The 18,974-nt window shown below is 40.2% G+C and overlaps 2 protein-coding genes across 2 annotated transcripts in view; one reads left to right on the forward strand and one right to left on the reverse strand.

Moving 5' to 3' along the window:
• LOC134743410 (membrane alanyl aminopeptidase-like) overlaps positions 1-18,974 on the reverse strand; it is a 363,156-nt gene that overhangs the window by 56,146 nt on the left and 288,036 nt on the right. The window lies entirely within an intron of this gene.
• Positions 1-18,974, forward strand: part of LOC134743798 (aminopeptidase N) — a 29,828-nt gene that overhangs the window by 9,577 nt on the left and 1,277 nt on the right. Inside the window, exons 7-15 of the mRNA XM_063677459.1 lie at positions 463-602; positions 1,239-1,428; positions 1,781-1,931; positions 2,474-2,685; positions 3,180-3,363; positions 5,014-5,209; positions 6,058-6,332; positions 8,546-8,745; positions 17,613-17,927. Coding sequence (XP_063533529.1) covers positions 463-602; positions 1,239-1,428; positions 1,781-1,931; positions 2,474-2,685; positions 3,180-3,363; positions 5,014-5,209; positions 6,058-6,332; positions 8,546-8,745; positions 17,613-17,927 — 1,863 coding nt within the window. The remainder of the gene's footprint in view (positions 1-462; positions 603-1,238; positions 1,429-1,780; positions 1,932-2,473; positions 2,686-3,179; positions 3,364-5,013; positions 5,210-6,057; positions 6,333-8,545; positions 8,746-17,612; positions 17,928-18,974) is intronic.

Genomic DNA, 18,974 nt, shown 5'->3' on the forward strand with positions numbered 1-18,974 from the left:
TGAGGAGATGCAAGTACATGATGAATATTTCATAGCTCTGGTTAGTAAGGATACAAGACCCCGTTCTAAGTGTGGTGCTGCCAAAGACCATGATTTCGCTCAGTAACATGCTCTGTAAGTTCTTTTTTGCAAGTATTTAGACGTAGTTTGACGAGCCAGGATATAAAATCCCATTCCGACTGAACGAACGGTGCAGGAGTGCCACAGGGGAATTTGAAGAGTTATCTCGATTTCTCCAACATCCCATCATCTGATGCTGACCCAATAACAACGGGACCAACTCTAAAGCTTACTTGATGATTTCTTCTTTTCTTGCTGTTGTTGTCTGTACATGTTCGTACTTGTGTTGTGATCGTCAAAAATAAATATCTTATCTTATCTTATCTTTTAAAGTGTACCCCTTAAAAAGTTGCATTAAGGTAATGATGTAACCCTTGCGTTAAGGTGATGTAATTTTTGCAGCGCCGATGAGCCTAACGCAGTATGGGACCACTTCGAGACTACGCCGCCCATGTCCACCTTCACACTTGGGCTGGTCATCGCTGATCTTAAGCAGCTGAATAGCAGCAGTTTCTACACTGATGAGAAAGGAAACAAGCTTGGTGAGAATTTATTACGTTTTCCTCGTCGCTATTTTTGATCGCTGAGGGTCGTATCTGGCCGCGTAGCCAACATGCCAATCGCTTACGCTCCGTAGCGATTAAAACGCAACTGGCACTGTCGCACTAATATGGAAGAGTGATCTATAGAGAGACACAAAGCGTTTCGTTGTTGTAGCGATAGCGATTGTTACCTTGGCTAGGCCGGCTGATGTTGGGGAATACTGCTGCTTTAAGCGATGCATTAAGGAAGACTCACGCTCGGACTTGGACGGTCTAGGTCCGGGTCGACACGTCCGACACTTCGTTTTCTATGACGGGTGATCGGTGATTACGTGATGCTTTATACTATATACTAGTAAAGAGAGTGTCGGAAGCCTCGGCCCGTTCAAGCGTGAGTCCTCCTTTAAGCTTGCCCGAGCGGGTATAATACCTACTATTGAAGAGAACGTGTTATGTGTTAGCAAGGGACAACATCATTAGTGACTTTATTTTTGTACGTAATCACATCAGTAATTTCGTACTCGAAGGACTTTTACTTAATCTATAATTCTATATGCACATTTTCGTTTTCCTAAAATTTAATTTTATATCTCATTATTCTAACTATATATTAGTTAACACTGCCATTTTATCCAGAACTCCGTGTTTGGGGCCGTCCCGAATACCTGGAAGCACTTAACGGTGTCAACGAAAAACTGGCGCTAGTGTTCAAGGAGATCGCGAGGTTTTGGCAGGTGCCCCTGCCGCTGAAGAGGTTGGACGTGGTCGCGCTGCCCAACTACCAGGGCGTGAAGCCGGCTGACAATTGGGGGCTGATCGTGTTCAGGTGAGGAACTCGCTTAGCATATTTCTTGTAGAATCGACAGTATATCCTAACCAATTAAAAATGCTGCATCCTGTAGGATGTGTTTTTCGAATAGGTTGCTTATTTCTGGCGTGGTCAAGACCGGAGTTTTTACTGGTATAAACGTAATGTAGACATAGACAATAGTTAGTAACTATAATAAACACTCTTGCTAGTTGTTGTGTAGGTAACTTATCTATTTATCTGATATTAGTTCACACGGGTAAAAAGGCAAAGTTTCTCGTTAACATCCCGGGAAATAAATTGCGATGGTACACAAATCACAAGGTTTTATTACACAGCCTGTTCCAAATAATTTACCCATTTGTTTTAGAGAGAGCGACCTCAGCAGCCGCGGGTACATCCAGCTTGCTCAAGAGCTCTCGTACCAATGGATGGGTGCCTTAGCCACGCCCGCGTGGTGGTCTGACGCTCACCTCAACAAGGCGCTAGTTGGGTACCTAGCTGCTGAGACTGCTTTCAAAGTAAGAATCTGGTGAGATAGTTTTAAGGTGTCCAACTCCCTTAGGCTACCTAATTTTAAGGTTAGCTTTAAGGATGACTCACGTTAGACCGGGCCGTGACCGGGCCGGAGCTTCCGGCGCTTACTTTTCTATGACATGACAGGTGATCACGTGATGCTTTCCATAGAAAACGAAGCGCCGGAAGCTCCGGCCCGGTCACGGCCCGGTCTAACGTGAGTCATACTTTAAAGTGTCTCAATATGAAAGTTGAAGGCTTCAGAAGGTGTTAATTTATTGGTTAGATATGTACTCTTACTTTCGGTCACAAAAATGATTGTATGCTCTATCTGTGTTTTCATGTTTGATTCAATCAAGTTGATCGATCAATCTGATCATTAACGAGATGCTTATTGAGCGCCAAACTGCAAAAACAGTTGAGATAAAAAACATTGTGTTAGTAAGCTTCCTTTCTGTCTTACACCTTCATTTAGTCATTGTAACTTGACATTCATTTGGAAATCAAATGAAAATTCCCTTGTCCATAACTCCCAATTCTTCCCCAGATCAACAATGGTTCAGAAATGGAAGGCAAATGGCCGATGACGGTCCTCTACTCGTTATACTACGAGTTCAGTAAGCGCTACCCCCACTCCCGCATCACGGGCATGAAGCAGGAGACGGCGTGCACCAAGATCGAGCTGCTCTTCAGGATGTTCAACTATACGTTGGGAGGCGAGACCTTCAGGAAGGGACTGAGGATGTTCATTGAGGACCAGTAAGTGATTAACAGTTTCACCCATCTTGTCTTGGCCTGTTTTGTGCCATGGTGATTGGATTTGTACTAGCTAGAGAAAGTGACATTCGACGGGTACCGCTATTAATGCAATACGTTTTTGATATGATGTCCCTTTTCTGATCATGTTTTGCCGTGTGCCGAGTAACAACAATAAATTTCTCTTGCTCAAGCTATGTACTTTATAAACTAAAATAAATATCATATACTAAGAAAAAGTGACCAAGTCCTCCAGTGCCCCAGGCTGGAATCGAACCAGCGTCCTCTGCTGTCTGCTATGTACTTTAATTATCATACTCAGAAATGTAAAGCAATCAGCTAAGTATGTTGTTGATAACGTTGATATCGAAATGTCACTACTTATAGACAAATTACTTCCACAGCTGGACAGACTCGCAAGAATCTGTAATGAATCAGAACCCTACGACTTGTTTGTACGTACCTTTAACTATATGGCACTTTTCCTCAAATTGCAGCAAATTTAAAACCTTCACCGGCGACGATATCTGGTCGGCCCTGAACGCAGCCGCGGCCGCTGACGGGAAGATCCCGAAGAGCGTCGACGTGAAGACTGTCGCCAACAGCTGGATAGAGAAGGATCGCCTGCCGGTGGTCACAGTTGAGAGGAATTATGAGGCCAAAACTGCGGTGTTGAGACAGGTTAGTTATAAGAGTGAGAGTGAGAGTGAGTGAGGTGAGTGAGAGTGGGGTTATAAGAGTGTTGTGGATCCTGACGCCAAGATACCTAAGTCTAGTATTGGAGTGCTCGAATGGACGAAAGGACAATGTCTATGTCCCGAAGAGCGTCAAGGTGTAGGACTGTCGCTAACAGCTGGATCGAGAAGGATCGCCTGCCGCTGGTCACGGTTGAGAGGATAATTCCTCTTAGGCCAGAACTGCAGTGATGAGACTAGTTAATAATATGAGCACTTTATATGTCTAATTATCCATGAAAATCCTTCTGAATCAAGTGACTTGCTCATGTTATGAATATTGAAAGTTAGGCAAGCGGGACATCGCTATATAATGTGCAAAGCGCTATCGCGCTCACACATCGGAGCAGCGTGCAGATCTGCATCATTGTGATATTTGTGATATCCACGTTAATGCCAAAATTATAAATCCGGAGTATCCGGACAGTGATTTTATTAAGTTTCATATTTTCTTTAATTTCATCTTTCATATTCATTTCTATGTAGGCGTGAAATGTGATTACAATTTTATTGATAAACAAATAAACTTACACTAGAATTCGCAATTTCAATTTTACCAAATCAAATCAGATCAATTCTATGAAATTCGATATCAATACGCAAAGCGTAACCTACTTTTCCAGAATACCAAATCATTCAATTTAATCTGTCGTGTACCCAAGGACTCGTTTTCGATAAAGTGCTCCCAATTTCTATTCACGTAAAAAAGAAATTTCACGGACATTTAACCAATGAAAAGTATCCATTAGTCTTTTGGGTTCAGATCCGATACGTGGCCGGTCGATTCGATAGGGTTCTAGATAAGGTAGGGCAGATTTCTCAATGTCAGAACTTGGGAAACAAAAAATAAGTTACCTATTTCAACTAGTTTTACTATCAAATTACTCATTTTAAAACTTCCTATTGTTTTTTTTTAATACCACGTCGGTGGCAAACAAGCATACGGCCCGCCTAATGGTAAGCAGTCACCGTAGCCTATGGACGCCTGCAACACCAGAAATACACGCGCGTTGCCGACCGTTTAAAAACCTGTACACTCCTTTTTTGAAGAACCCCATACTGTAGCCCCTCGGGAAAACCTCGGTAGGGAGCTCATTCCACAGCCGAAGCGTCCGCGGGAGGAAATTCCTCTTAAAGCGCACAGTACGCGACCGTTTAAGTTTTAGGGTGTGAGGATGAACACCCTGCCGACGGCGAGCGGTGCGGTGATAGAAAGCGGCCGTTGGCATCATGTCAAACATTGTATCGGTTTCTGATCGTAATAAGAAGCGAAGTTGATATCGGCGTAATTTTGTTTCAAAATTACGCTGTAATTAACGTACAGTCCGTGTTAAACATAGATAAATGTTTAAGAAATGTGAACGGCATTTGAATTTCTAGAATTATCTAAATTAAAACTTGATTACAAATTGGTCGCATAGGTATCTACCCATGGACTAAGTTTGAATTTAAACTGTCGTGAGTCATACTAACTTAAGCCAACACTCACATGCATGCATGTAAGCTACTCACATGCACTGTTAGTGCTTTAAAATGGAGACCTAGGCAATTTTTTGGCTAAGGTAAGGACTAAGATATTTTTTTCTGGATGTTGTAGAAAGTATACCTCCGCGAACGACCCCACGACGTCCCAGACACAGATAGCATGGTGTGGCGTGCTCCGGCAGTGCTGCTCCGTGGAGATCAGCTCGACTTCACCAAGTTCCCAGCATACTGGATGCATGAAAAGGAACTGACGGTCCCCAACATGCCTGGCAAAGATCACTTCATCATCGTCAATCCGGAGGAAATCGGTGAGATCCACTGTTGTCTGTATTAAGTTTTGAACTGTGGCTACTGAATTCATGAACTCCATCGCATGAGAAGATGGCAGATGGCAATGGTCTTTAAATGAACGGCCGAGAATCAGTGTTTTTTATGGCACTTGAATAGAGTCAGACTAGATTTTGATAGATGAGACTGTGCGAGTTTTATTTTAAACGTCATAATTTCATAGATCTGCTATCAAAATCGCTGCCGAGATAGCATGGTCTGACTATTAGTTTTATAAATCCAGAAGAGATCAGTGATCAACTTGAAATTTTTTATGCTTGTGATTGCCCCGTATAAGTTTGCGCGTACAAAAATGTACTTATGCAATATTTCGTCATCAAAATCTGATGATGAAATCCTGAATTATCATAGTAGAATAGAATAGGTTTTTTCTTATGAAAAGTTTTTCGATCGCGTAAAATGGGGTTATGAATGGGGAGAGAAGGTATGAAAGAGAGATGGAATTTTAAGGCTACTGCTACAAAAAAAATGTATTCCAATTTAAAACGGAGCTATAGTTATACTCATAATAAAAAGAATCGATCCAACAATCTTCTAAAATCTCCTTTGTATGAAAACCCATCTCACCCCAATTACGAGGGACTACGGGGTGAGGTGGGGTTTCCTGTTTATCGCGTATAAGTTATGAAATGGAACAACCCAAAATAAAATAAAAACTAAAATACAAACGTCCGGAACACTTATAATATATGCCATTCAGCTTGCATATGTAAAAATAAAATGTTATCGAGGTTTGAATGTCAATTTTGTTCCTACTCACCCCATTTTACGGTGTTCTAGTCCTCTTTCATATGATCTATCGTTCCAGCCCCCTTCCCCGTCAACTACGATATCGAAAACTGGAGTCTCCTCTCCAAATTCCTTCAAAGCAAGAATCGCACGAAGATCCCTGAACTCACCAGAGCCAAGCTTCTCCACGATGCTTGGAACCTCGCTTATGCTGGAGAACTCTCTTTCACCACAGCCCTGAACATGACATGGTTCCTTAAGGATGAGAGGCACCCGTTAGTTTGGGATCCTGTGTTCACCATGATCGACCACCTTGGGGGACATATTTGCCAGTGTATGCACAATAAGTTCCAGGTTAGTGAAAAATCATAACTTTAATGAGTTAAATTGAACTTCCAGAATTATAATCATAAAATGTTTTGTAACTATTGCTCGAAATGGCACAATGACAAAATCTTACTTTAGAACATCTCTTCATAAAAAATATTCGTATTTTAAAGTAAGGGCATTTAATTTAATTTTAATTTAGTGTTCAGTGTTTATTTACCTACTTATATTTTGACGTATTTTAATATTTACTCCTTTGACGTAATTTAATTTAATTGTATAATCTCACAGTTATTCAATTGTAATTTGGCGTAATTAGATTAAATTTTATATAATTGTGTTAATTAATTAATTTATTAGGTAAGTTGACATTGTATGATAATTATGTTATATTACGTTGTGAGCGTTTTGGGGTCACCTGTAAACCCGCAAGCTTTTCACAAATAAAATAAAAATGACGATATCCAAAAATAGCAAATACAAGGCAAACCTATTTATACTTTCAAACCCAAATCTTACGAAAGTTGAAAAGAAAGTAAGCGCTTAAGTTAAGCTGGGAAACTGCCAGTCATCCATATAAATTGTTTTTTCGCCGTTATGTGCCTGTGAATATAATGTAAACTTCCTTGTCATGTTGTCAAGGATGGGTGTAATTTTAGACTTTGCTTTGTTTTTGTATGGGGAGGGTATCTAATAGACGGCGATATAAAGTATATTCGGATAAATCTGTTATGATTTGATATTGTTTGATAATCTCTTATTATGCATCACGCTCGTGCCGATATCATATCAATAGAATAGAACAGATTTTTTCACTTATGTAACATATGGAGTATTAAAAACTAGAGCCCACGCCAAATCGTGGGATTGTGGAGAAAATCACAACAATATTTGAACAACGAAGAATACATTCTTACAATAGGGTATGTTAGGGTGTGTTAGGGTAGGGCCTGTTGTCTACCATAGTTTAAGTGGTTAATTTGTATGTCATGTCCTTTTTATATTGATGAGCAATAAAGAAGATTTGTATTGTATTGTATCTTAAAAGCGTAACCACTCGTAGTACGTTGTTTAGCAAGTTCTGTTCTCTAAGGAGTATTGCGGTATCGGATTCTCTTAGAATTCTTGAACTGAGTTAAATTGTCCGAGTTGACGTGGATTCTCCGCGGAACTTTCTTGTAACATATCATATAACTATTGATGATATATTGATCGTTATATCAAGTAAAATTTTCATTATTTTATATAATAATTTGAAATCCAGTGAAAAATTGCCACAACACAATTCCGGCAATGCGTTTCGATATTTTGAATGTGGATGGACATTCCGACCCAAAGAGAAAGCTAAGCCTTATAATTTTTCAGCTGTTTTTTTAATAACACGTCGGTGGCAAAACATACCGGGTTCATCTGAAAGTTAACGTTACCGTAGCCTAAGAAACCGATTTTATTCTATTCCTGTTATATATACCTATGTTCAGTGAAAATTAATGATGGAAAAGTGCATGGACAGTCGCCATCAGATATATCTTAGCTGCCGAGGAGCTCAAAAATATGTAAACACGCACTCTAACGCCTTGACAATAGAGGCGTGTTCAGATATTTATATTTGTGAGCGCCGTGACCGCTCCGATATATCTGATGGCGACTGGACACATTATAAATGGAATTTATTCATAAAGTGGCCATGCAGTTTTGCAGCTCGGTGTACGTCTAATATGCCGTAGCCGAATATTTGACAAGGAGATCAAAATCTACTACCTGCAATATTAACTAAATACTAAAAACTGTTCTAAAGGTTATTCAATGTATGGAGCTGACGAATGTCGATGATTTCTCCGAAACTATTAATTTTCGTTGAACAATCATTGGGGCTCAAATTGGTAGCTTTTAAAGTCATCTGGGCATTTCTATTTAAAGTTGTACCTTCAACTTTTGTGTTAGAATTGAGAATTTTTGTATTTGTTTCTACTCAGAATCACGAGCTTTACCATTTTTAATGACATAAAATTGTCTCCGATTGGGCTCATTTCGTTACGTTTTCAATACAACCTTCTATGATCGTAACAAAACGTACTTACAAACAAAACTTTTTCTCATATTAGGATCGAAATAGCTCGTGATTCTCAGTAAAATAATATAAAAAAAATCAAATACTAAAATGCAGGTTGGGGGTATAAATTTAAATAGAAATGCCCATCTACCATTGATCTTCTTCTGATCCATGAACTTGTCGCCAGGCCTACGTCCGCACCCTCCTCACCCCCCTCTACGAAGAGCTGGTAAAGCAAGAGAAGGAAGACGAGGAGCCCTGGCGCAAGAACCTCCGCGCGCACACCAAGACCTTCCTTTGCAAGGCTGGTTACCAGCCCTGCGTGGCTGAAGCTCAGGAGCAGTATAGTAAATGGATGAAAGCGCAGAACCCTGATGAGGGGAACCCGTGAGTATTTACAATACTTATATATCTGATGGCGATTGCACTACCACAGCTGGGCTGCTAGTAAAGCAGAAGGAAGACGAGGAGCTCTGGCGCAAGAACCTCCGCGCGCACACCAAGACCTTCCTTTGCAAGGCTGGCTACCAGCCCTGCGTGGCTGAAGCTCAGGAGCAGTATAGTAAATGGATGAAAGCGCAGAACCCTGATGAGGGGAACCCGTGAGTATTTATAATACTTATATATCTGATGGCGATTGCACTACCACAGCTGGGCTGCTAGTAAAGCAGAAGGAAGACGAGGAGCCCTGGCGCAAGAACCTCCGCGCGCACACCAAGACCTTCCTTTGCAAGGCTGGCTACCAGCCCTGCGTGGCTGAAGCTCAGTAGCAGTATAGTAAATGGATGAAAGTGCAGAACCCTGATGAGGGGAACCCGTGAGTATTTATATACTTATATATCTGATGGCGGTTACACTACTACAGCTGGGCTGCTAGTAAAGCAGAAGGAAGACGAGGAGCCCTGGCGCAAGAACCTCCGCGCGCACACAAAGACCTTCCTCTGCAAGGCTGGTTACCAGCCCTGCGTGGCTGAAGCTCAGGAGCAGTATAGTAAATGGATGAAAGCGCAGAACCCTGATGAGGGGAACCCGTGAGTATTTATATACTTATATATCTGATGGCGATTGCACTACCACAGCTGGGCTGCTAGTAAAGCAGAAGGAAGACGAGGAGCTCTGGCGCAATTACCTCCGCGCGCACACCAAGACCTTTCTCTGCAAGGCCTACGTCCGCACCCTCCTCACCCCCCTCTACGAAGAGCTGGTAAAGCAAGAGAAGGAAGACGAGGAGCCCTGGCGCAAGAACCTCTGCGCGCACACCAAGACCTTCCTTTGCAAGGCTGGTTACCAGCCCTGCGTGGCTGAAGCTCAGGAGCAGTATAGTAAATGGATGAAAGCGCAGAACCCTGATGAGGGGAACCCGTGAGTATTTATATACTTATATATCTGATGGCGGTTACACTACTACAGCTGGGCTGCTAGTAAAGCAGAAGGAAGACGAGGAGCCCTGGCGCAAGAACCTCCGCGCGCACACAAAGACCTTCCTCTGCAAGGCTGGTTACCAGCCCTGCGTGGCTGAAGCTCAGGAGCAGTATAGTAAATGGATGAAAGCGCAGAACCCTGATGAGGGGAACCGTGAATATTTATAATACTTATATATCTGATGGCGATTGCACTACCACAGCTGGGCTGCTAGTAAAGCAGAAGGAAGAAGAGAGCCCTGGCGCAATTACCTCCGCGCGCACACCAAGACCTTCCTCTGCAAGTTTGGTTACCAGCCCTGCGTAGAGAAGTGTAGTTAATGGATGAAAGCGCAGAACCCTGATGAGGGGAACCCGTTAGTTATTTATATACTTATACTAGTGACCCGCCCCGGCTTCGCACGTGTTACCCTTAACAAATTATACACCTAAATCTTCCTTAAGAATCACTCTATTGATGGGTGAAAACCGCATGAAAATCCGTTCAGTAGTTTTGGAGCTTATCGCGAACATACAGACATACAGACAGATGCGGCGGGGGACTTGTTTTGTAAGATGTAGACGTTTTTAAAGCTCCATATAGTAGTTCCGAATAACTTCCGACTGTTTGTTTTCCGACGGGTGTTTCCGAAAATCACCCAGAAATCTATCATACAAGAGTCCATTTTGGGAATTACCGTCAAGCGGGGTGAATATGGATTGTTGGGGTGAATAGGGACACGACTTAAAATGTGATTTATCTGACAATATGCTGCGACTGTACATTCGCATGTTATGAAGAGACAAGCGCTATATCATGCCATGTCGGGTAAGCGAGACGCCTTGCTACGCCTATTTTTCTTCATCAATTTGAAAGTCATTTTGGTAGTTAACCCTTCAAGCTCCTTAAGGGTGTCAATCGTCGTGCGATTATGTATCAACATAATTATACCTTTTGGTATAAAACGTTACATTTAATGCAAATTACGCACCGTTGCGAATTCACCTGAAAATTACAACTCAACGAGTTGTAAAATGCGAAGCCTTCCCAAAATCCCTTCGCAAGGAAACCATTTCAAACGTGGAAAGCACTCAATTATCACATATCATTTGACACACCTTATTAACGGTCTTTCCCTTCCTTTGTGGCATTATGGCCGCTAAGCGATTCCGATTTCGAGAAAAATGGTGTAAATCATTAAGGCCTACAGTTTCTGCTATTTTTGTTGGCTCTGTGATCGGTCGCCGTCACTAATCTTACAAAGGGGTGAGCGTTTCAATGCGCTTTGCTCATAGGATTCGAATACCAACACTCTTACTTTCCAAATATCGTACCTCTTAAATTCTCCAGCCAAAAATATTCCTTATTATTATTATTATTAAAGCCTTTATTATACGAACTGTTGACTTTATGTAACAATTATTAATATTTATTGTATGTTTCTTCCATATGCATATTCGTAAGGTCTTTTTGACCTAGGCCTCTTCCGAATCGCCTTTTTCTATTATATTTAAGTATTTGTCCAACATTTTTTTCCATTTTTGTCTGTCTGTTGCCATTTCTTTCCAGTTTTTTCCTATTGTTTCTATTAGGTCTTTTTCCCATCTTGTTTTTGGTTTGCCTTTTTTTCTCTTACCAATCTTTGGATTCCAATTTGTTGCTGTTTTTGTCCATCTGTTATTTTTCATCCTCGCTATGTGCCCTGCCCAATTGTATTTTTGTTTCAGTATATGTATCGCCGCATCTATAAATTTTGTTCTTCTTCTAATCTCTGTGTTTCTAACTCTGTTTGATAACTTAATGTTAAGGACACTTCTCTCCATTGACCGTTGACATACTTGAATTCGTTTGATGATATCTCCTGTGAGTGACCATGTTTGACTACCATACGTGAGACAGGGTAGAATGAATGAGTCAAAGGCTAGTTTTTTTAGTTTCATTGGTATTTTCTTCTTGAATATATCTTTCATAGACCAGTACTTCTTCCATGTCTGTCCAATTCTTCTTGTTATTTCCTTGTATGTGCAGTCTGTGAATGATACCTGTTTTCCAAGATATATATACTCGTCAACGTATTCCAATGATGTACTCTCTATTTGTATAGTAACTTTTTTTGAGTTGGTCATAACTTTCGTTTTTTCCTCATTCATTTCTAAACCTACTTGTTGGCTTTGTGAATTTAGTTCCCTGAACTAAAACTAAAAATATTCCTTATCACACAATAATAAGATTTAGTGTCCGAGCAAACGCAGCGAAGTAAGTGATATTACCGTCGACTCCGCAAATTCAAGTTAATACCCCGATTTTTGACATTTGTGAAAAAACGAGAAAACCAAATTTAATATTACATAACTATGACGCGAGTTAAAAGCAGAACCTCCTTTGATATTTGAATAAAAGTAGTTTCAAATGCATCAGTGCAAAACTTTCATGTTTGGCGTTTGACGTTAACTTTTGTAAGGTGATTTGAGTCAATTATTAATAATTCGAGGGTAATATTAATATCGGTTAGAAATTAGCTGTCAGTTTTGACAGGTTGGTGTTGGCGGGAAGGGAGAGCATGGCGGGCATTCTGGTTTTAACCACCGGATGGTTCGGATGCTTCGGACAAGCGAACGGTGTTCAACTAAAGTTATTATAGTGAATATTTGTAGTACCTACCGTGTAAAAGTGATCAAATAAACTATATATTCTATCATATTGTGGAGTTTTACTACAGATCAGACGTGGTAAGTACATGCCCACACATTTTGTCAGTGTCGTTATTTAAGTATGTGCTGCGTGTGTGTATGTGTATAGTATCCAAGGACATTTGTTTCATCTACGAATGTAATGGTAAGATGCGCGTACAAAGATAACGCTTGGTATTTTTTTTATAATTTGACTCGCTTAAAATGACATTATTTTGACTGTACTTTCCTATTTTGACGAGGCATTATTTTTACTAATTGTAAAATTTTGAAATAATAAAATTAACGGTTCTTTTAATGATATTGTCTTCGGTTACCGCGATAGTTACTCATGAAATAAAACTATGAAAACGGATTATATCGCGTATATTGAATTTATAATACATCCCGACGTTTCGAACTCTTTACAGCGTTCGTGGTCAGTCACCCGTTGACCACGAACGCTGTAAAGAGTTCGAAACGTCGGGATGTATTATAAATTCAATATACGCGATATAATCCGTTTTCATAGTTTTATTTCATGGGTTCTTTTAATGAATTAAATAGTCGTCATTGCTGTGCACTTTGTTTGTGCAGTCTTAATGATATACTTTTTAAATAATAAGCAACGGTTTCTGTTTTTTTTCTAACAAATAAATGTGACACTTTCAACTAAAAGGTACCACATTGTCGGTTGTCGATAATGCTGATTTCAAATTGAAGCTTTATGGAAATAGTGTCTTATTGACTACCGACAATAAATACCCTTTTGGTTGAAAACGGCGCAAATTAAGGTATTTTACACATCTTTACTTATAAATCATACACCTTAGCAAGTTAAAGGTTCAAATTGTTTGCAAGGTTGAAAGGTTAAAAGGTTGACAGGTTAAAAGGTTGAAAGGTTAAAAGGTTAAAGGGATAAAGGTTAAAATGTTTAAAGGTTAAAAGGTTAAAAGTTTCAAAAGGTTAAAAGGCCTAAGCGCAAGTTTAGGCTTAAGTGTTAATAGCAAATTGTTACTTGTATAAGTGGAATAAATGCCGAATAACAAATAAACATGTTTTAATAAAGTATGTGAAATTGAGACATGTTATTGCTTACGAGTTTCAGAAATGAGTGACAAAGAGCCAGACCGCAGCAGGCGCTTGCGAACGCCTAGCGCTCGTCGCGAAAGCGGAATGAGAGAGGACAATCACGCCAGCCGGAAAAGCCGAACTCCTGAAAGACGAGGGGATTCTCGCGGAAGTCGCACGCGTAACCGAAGCCGCAGTCCAGATCGGAGAGACAATCGAGGTAGTCGACGCAGCCGAAGTTATACCAGACGCAGCGGTTCTAATGTAAGTCGCACTCGTCATAGGAGTCGCAGTCCTGGTAGACGCAGCAGAAGTCGCCCGGGAACAGAGGAGGGCCTGCAACGAAAATGTGAAAAGCTGGAACATCTGATGGCAGAGCTTCTCTCAGAGCAGCAGAGATTGCGTGGCACTACTAGTAAGGTTCCCGTCGTGACAAGGCCAAGCTACACAGGACACGGTGGACGATCTTCGAAGCCACGGTCAGGGGAGAAGCGTACACGTCATCATGAAGAGAAACGAAGTCGAACGGGTGTTAAAAGGTCAGCTAGCCCTGGTTTTTCTGCTAAAGATGTAGCTAGTATTTTAAACTCTATTAAAAAAACAAAACTACAGTCGTCTCAGCCGCAGCATGGCACATTCGAATATAACAGCGGCAAATTAAACCATAAAAATATTCTGCCAGAGTTTGACCCGTCTGTGAAGACGCAAACTATAGACACCTGGCTTAAGAAGGTCAATGAATGTGCCACCGTCTACGTCTGGGACGACAAAACGATAGTACATTTTGCTGTGCAAAAGCTTCAGGGATTGGCCAAAACCTGGTACGATAGCTTGCAAACCATTTTGTTCACTTGGGCAGAGTGGCAGGATAAGCTTAGAGAGGCATTTCCGTATGAACAAAATTATGGTCAATCCCTCGAAGATATGCTCAGGCGTAAAAGTAAGTTCAATGAACCTATCGAAGTTTACTATTACGAGAAGATTGCTCTCTTGAATCGATGTGGCATTGAAGGTAAACATACGGTAGACTGCATAATACACGGATTAAATGATAGAACTATGAGATCTGCAGCCAATGCAATTCGATGCTCACAACCCGATCAATTGCTACAGTTTCTACTTACAAATAAAGACATTTCACAGAGTTTTGAGCGTCCTCAATTTAAGAATGGATTGGTTGCAGATGCCAAGTCCAGTAATAGTAATGCAGATCATAACAATGGTGACAAATTTAAAATCAATAATCTAATCACTTGTTACAATTGTAGAGAGAAGGGTCATCCTTACTCGAGATGCCCTAAACCCTTATCTAAATGTGCAAATTGTAATAGGTTTGGTCATGCGGCTGACAACTGTCGAACTAAGCTAGGCAGTACTGAATCTACAGATGTGCATTAATTCAGTTTGATCAAGCACAAAACTTATGCCATTATATATTGGTCCTTATAGAGTAGTTACAGTTTTAGGTCATGATCGCTATAAAGTGGCTGCTATTCCGGGGTTAACTGGTAGTAGACACAAGCGATCTACAGTTGTTGCGTCAGACCGCATAATGCCTTGGGTGCATATAGCTGCCCTTGAAGTTCAGGATAGCGGTTCTCATGATGAGTATAAGTTGCTCCATGTCAGATGGTGATAATGATGCATAAACACATTGTACTTATCGCAGTTATCAAACACGGCTTTTGAATATGTCGATTTTGCTGTTATTATAAGTATATTATGGTTGTGGTTGGTTCCAAGTTTACGGTTGTAAAAGTTTCTACGGATAAATGTTTAATAAAATCGGTTAATGATTGATTGTGGATAATGTTATGTTGAACTAGTTGTTGTGATATCTATTTTTGCTAATATGGATTGGCTAGCAAAATAAGATTTGATAATATACGTTCTCGTGGGAATCGATGGGTTCACGAGATCTGTTTTGGTTGTTTGGAATGAAATACATTTTACTAGAACGGATGGGATTTTTAGTAAAATGATCTTTCTTAAAATGATTGTGCCTCGTGAGAATAGATGGGTTCACGAGGTTGTGAAATTGATTTCGCTAAAAGAGAGAAAAAGGGAAAATTGAAAAGTTGATAAGCGAAAAACAAAAGAGAGAAAGAGAGAAATATAGAATACAGTTGACAGTATAGGAGGCTGATTGATTCCTATTTGATTGTTTTGTTGATTATGTTGGTCGGATTTGATAAACTAATGTTAAGCATTTGTAATAATAGTATTGTTGTAATATTGACGTTCGTAATCATGACTTTAATTTAAATATTTTGTAAGCCCACGATGCGCTCACTTACTGTTGCCGAGTGTAAGGTCAAGGTGTAGTTTCTATTAATACAACCCCCCATGGCTTCGTGTATGGGGACATACACGCGGTCAGGATGGACGAGTGTAAGGTGATTTGAGTCAATTATTAATAATTCGAGGGTAATATTAATATCGGTTAGAAATTAGCTGTCAGTTTTGACAGGTTGGTGTTGGCGGGAAGGGAGAGCATGGCGGGCATTCTGGTTTTAACCACCGGATGGTTCGGATGCTTCGGACAAGCGAACGGTGTTCAACTAAAGTTATTATAGTGAATATTTGTAGTACCTACCGTGTAAAAGTGATCAAATAAACTATATATTCTATCATATTGTGGAGTTTTACTACACTTTCCATCCGTGCTGTTTGTAATTACGAGAGTGCGTTTTAAACTCCCTTTGACGGATTAACCTTTCGTATTCGCATGTCCAAAAATTGCTATTTAAATAGCAACTGTGACAACTTCATGTTTAAGTTGAATATATATGGAGCAGATCTGCTACTAAGCATACGAAAGTTTGATGGCAACTTGGCCCGTGTTGCACCATCAGGCTTTTCGTCTGCGAAAAAAAACGTTTGTTGTATGGGAGCCCCATTTAAAAATTAATATTATTCTGTTTTTAGTATTTGTTGTAATAGCGGCAACAGAAATATCTACATCATCTGTGAAAATTTCAACTGTCTAGCTATCACGGTTCATGAGATACAGCCTGGTGACAGACAGACAGACGGCCAGACGGACGGACAGACGGACATCGGAGTCTTAGTAATAGGGTCCCGTTTTTACCCTTTGGGTACGGAACCCTAAAAAAGGAGCACCACACTTGACATACGTCAAGGCTTGCATGAAAACTTATAGTGATCAGATTCTGTACAAATTATATTTTTTAAATTTGAATAGGCTTCTAGCTGAATTATTAGCAACTTCCCTTACGAACACATATCGATTCAATCCAGAAATAGGCCCCAAATCCCGGACCGGTTCGTGGCACTGAATATGTAATTTAATTAGCTGTCTTTTAAGAACACTTTTTGTGGTATCCTCTGGACATCAGCGTGATTGATTTCACATACAGTCGACACCAGATATATCGGAGCGGCCAAGGTGTTCACAAATATCTGAACAGCACCCCTATTATCAAGTCGTTAGTGTTTCTTTAGATATTATTAAGCGCCATTTGCGCTCCGATATATCTGATGGCTTAATTTTGTTATTTGTGTCTTGTATACAAAACCTGTCGCTTTACCTTAAGTACCTACTCAGGCTATTGCTAATAGTTCTGTAAGAACATGAGGCATCTATTCTAGCATGAATAAATATTATAATTACCATCTCCCTCTAACCGGTGAGATTGCCTCTCGCTCTTACAGGAATTCACATTGACATGCCACCTATTTACCCATATGAACCAAGGAGGAGTTTTGGTCGAAGGGTGTGAAGTTGCAGTGTTGCAGGCGTCCATAGGCTACGGTAACTGCTTACCATCAGGCGGGCCGTATGCTTGATTGCCACCGACGTGGTATAAAAAAAAAGTTCCGGCGGTTCTGCGGCCGGCTCCAACACTGCGGGGTTGCGAAATGTATCGCAGCCATAATTGTGTGTTTTTTTAGATATATTTTATAATAGTATGTGTTTGTAATTGTGTATCTCACACCTGAGGATGCCAAAGACCCGGGAGAAGTGGAGAAGATGAGGGAAAGCGGATCCTGGCGCTAGGTCGGGAAAACGCTAGGTCGAAGAGAGAAGAGTATGTGTGCTTGTTTTAAGGCTGTTGTAAGGAAGTTTAATTTGATTTGTTTTGCCTACAGAATCGCCAATCAGTACATCTGCCCCGTCTTCAGATGGGGCACAAAAGAAGAATGGGAATTTGGCTTCCAGAGGGTCATCAATTTCCCCCCCTCCAGAAAACAGAGCGAGAGAACCTACCTCCTGAAGACCCTCGCTGGATGTCCAGTAGACAGTTACAAGATCAACAGACTCCTGAATGTGACCATTTTGGAGGGGAACGGGAACTTTACGGAGACGGATTTGTTCCTGATCTTCAGTATGCTGACTGGAAGTCCTCAGGGATATGAGACGCTGTTCTTCTTCTTGGATAAGAATTGGAGCGTGCTGAAGGAAAAGTAAGTTACAGAGCTCAAATAGTAGGACACAAAGATACACTTTGCGCGGTTATCTATCTCAAATTCGAAATATGTTTGCCCGATGTTTCATTTGACCAAAGAGGATATAATAAGATAGAGCGGTACTGTCATAGTAAATTTTGTAACCCCAGTAAATTCACTGCCATCTATCGACACACCTTAAAACTAAATATGAAGATTTATAAAAATACGATAAAATGTATTTAAATATGGATTAATGATTTTTTTTTTGTATTAATTATTTTTATGATTTTGACCCATGTTATTTCACTGATATGCGTTAAAATTGTTAAATAACAAACGAAACCGTCAACGCCATCTATACGACAGTAGGCCAAAGCTAGTAGCGCCCTCTGATCGAGAATCAAATTTTCTTGATTTTCGAGGCACGTTTTTTCCTTAGACTGTATCCATCTATTACGGAGTTATATCTATCTTTGATTTGACCGAAAGCGTTTTTCTGTAAACCGTTGAATTTTTAAAAGGGTTACCAATCTAACCTAACCTTACCCAATGGCTTCTACAGGATGCCTTTAAAAAAATAGATTTAATTTTATAGATTCGTGAATCTAAAGTAAACGTTGTTGGATCATTTCGAATTCCTCGAAACATCAGTTTTATGTTCTATTTTCAATTTGTTCAATTTATTTTTTGTAACAAGAATATTCAAAGCATTAATTAAAACCTTTGAACGGAAATTAAGTTTCGTAGACACGCTTGTGTGTCACATGAGTCACATCCGGACCCGGGACTCATTGTACTAATACGAACAGACTCAATTGACTGCTTGCATGCCTTATCTCTTTGCAGTAAGACTTATAAATGATAAAAAATGTTAAATATAGTACTATTCCACAAAACCGGATACGTGTAAACACATGTACACTATGTACAGTTGACAACAAGTATTGACTCACGCGAAGGACTTAGAATGATGGGAATCTCTATTGTGAAGAGCTCAAAGCTTTGAGCGTTCGTGTAGCAACTTTTGTTGCTGACTTTATATGATACACAATATGTTTGCGT

The sequence above is a fragment of the Cydia strobilella genome, chromosome 8, assembly GCF_947568885.1.
Source record: "Cydia strobilella chromosome 8, ilCydStro3.1, whole genome shotgun sequence".
NCBI classification, from domain to species: domain Eukaryota; kingdom Metazoa; phylum Arthropoda; class Insecta; order Lepidoptera; family Tortricidae; genus Cydia; species Cydia strobilella.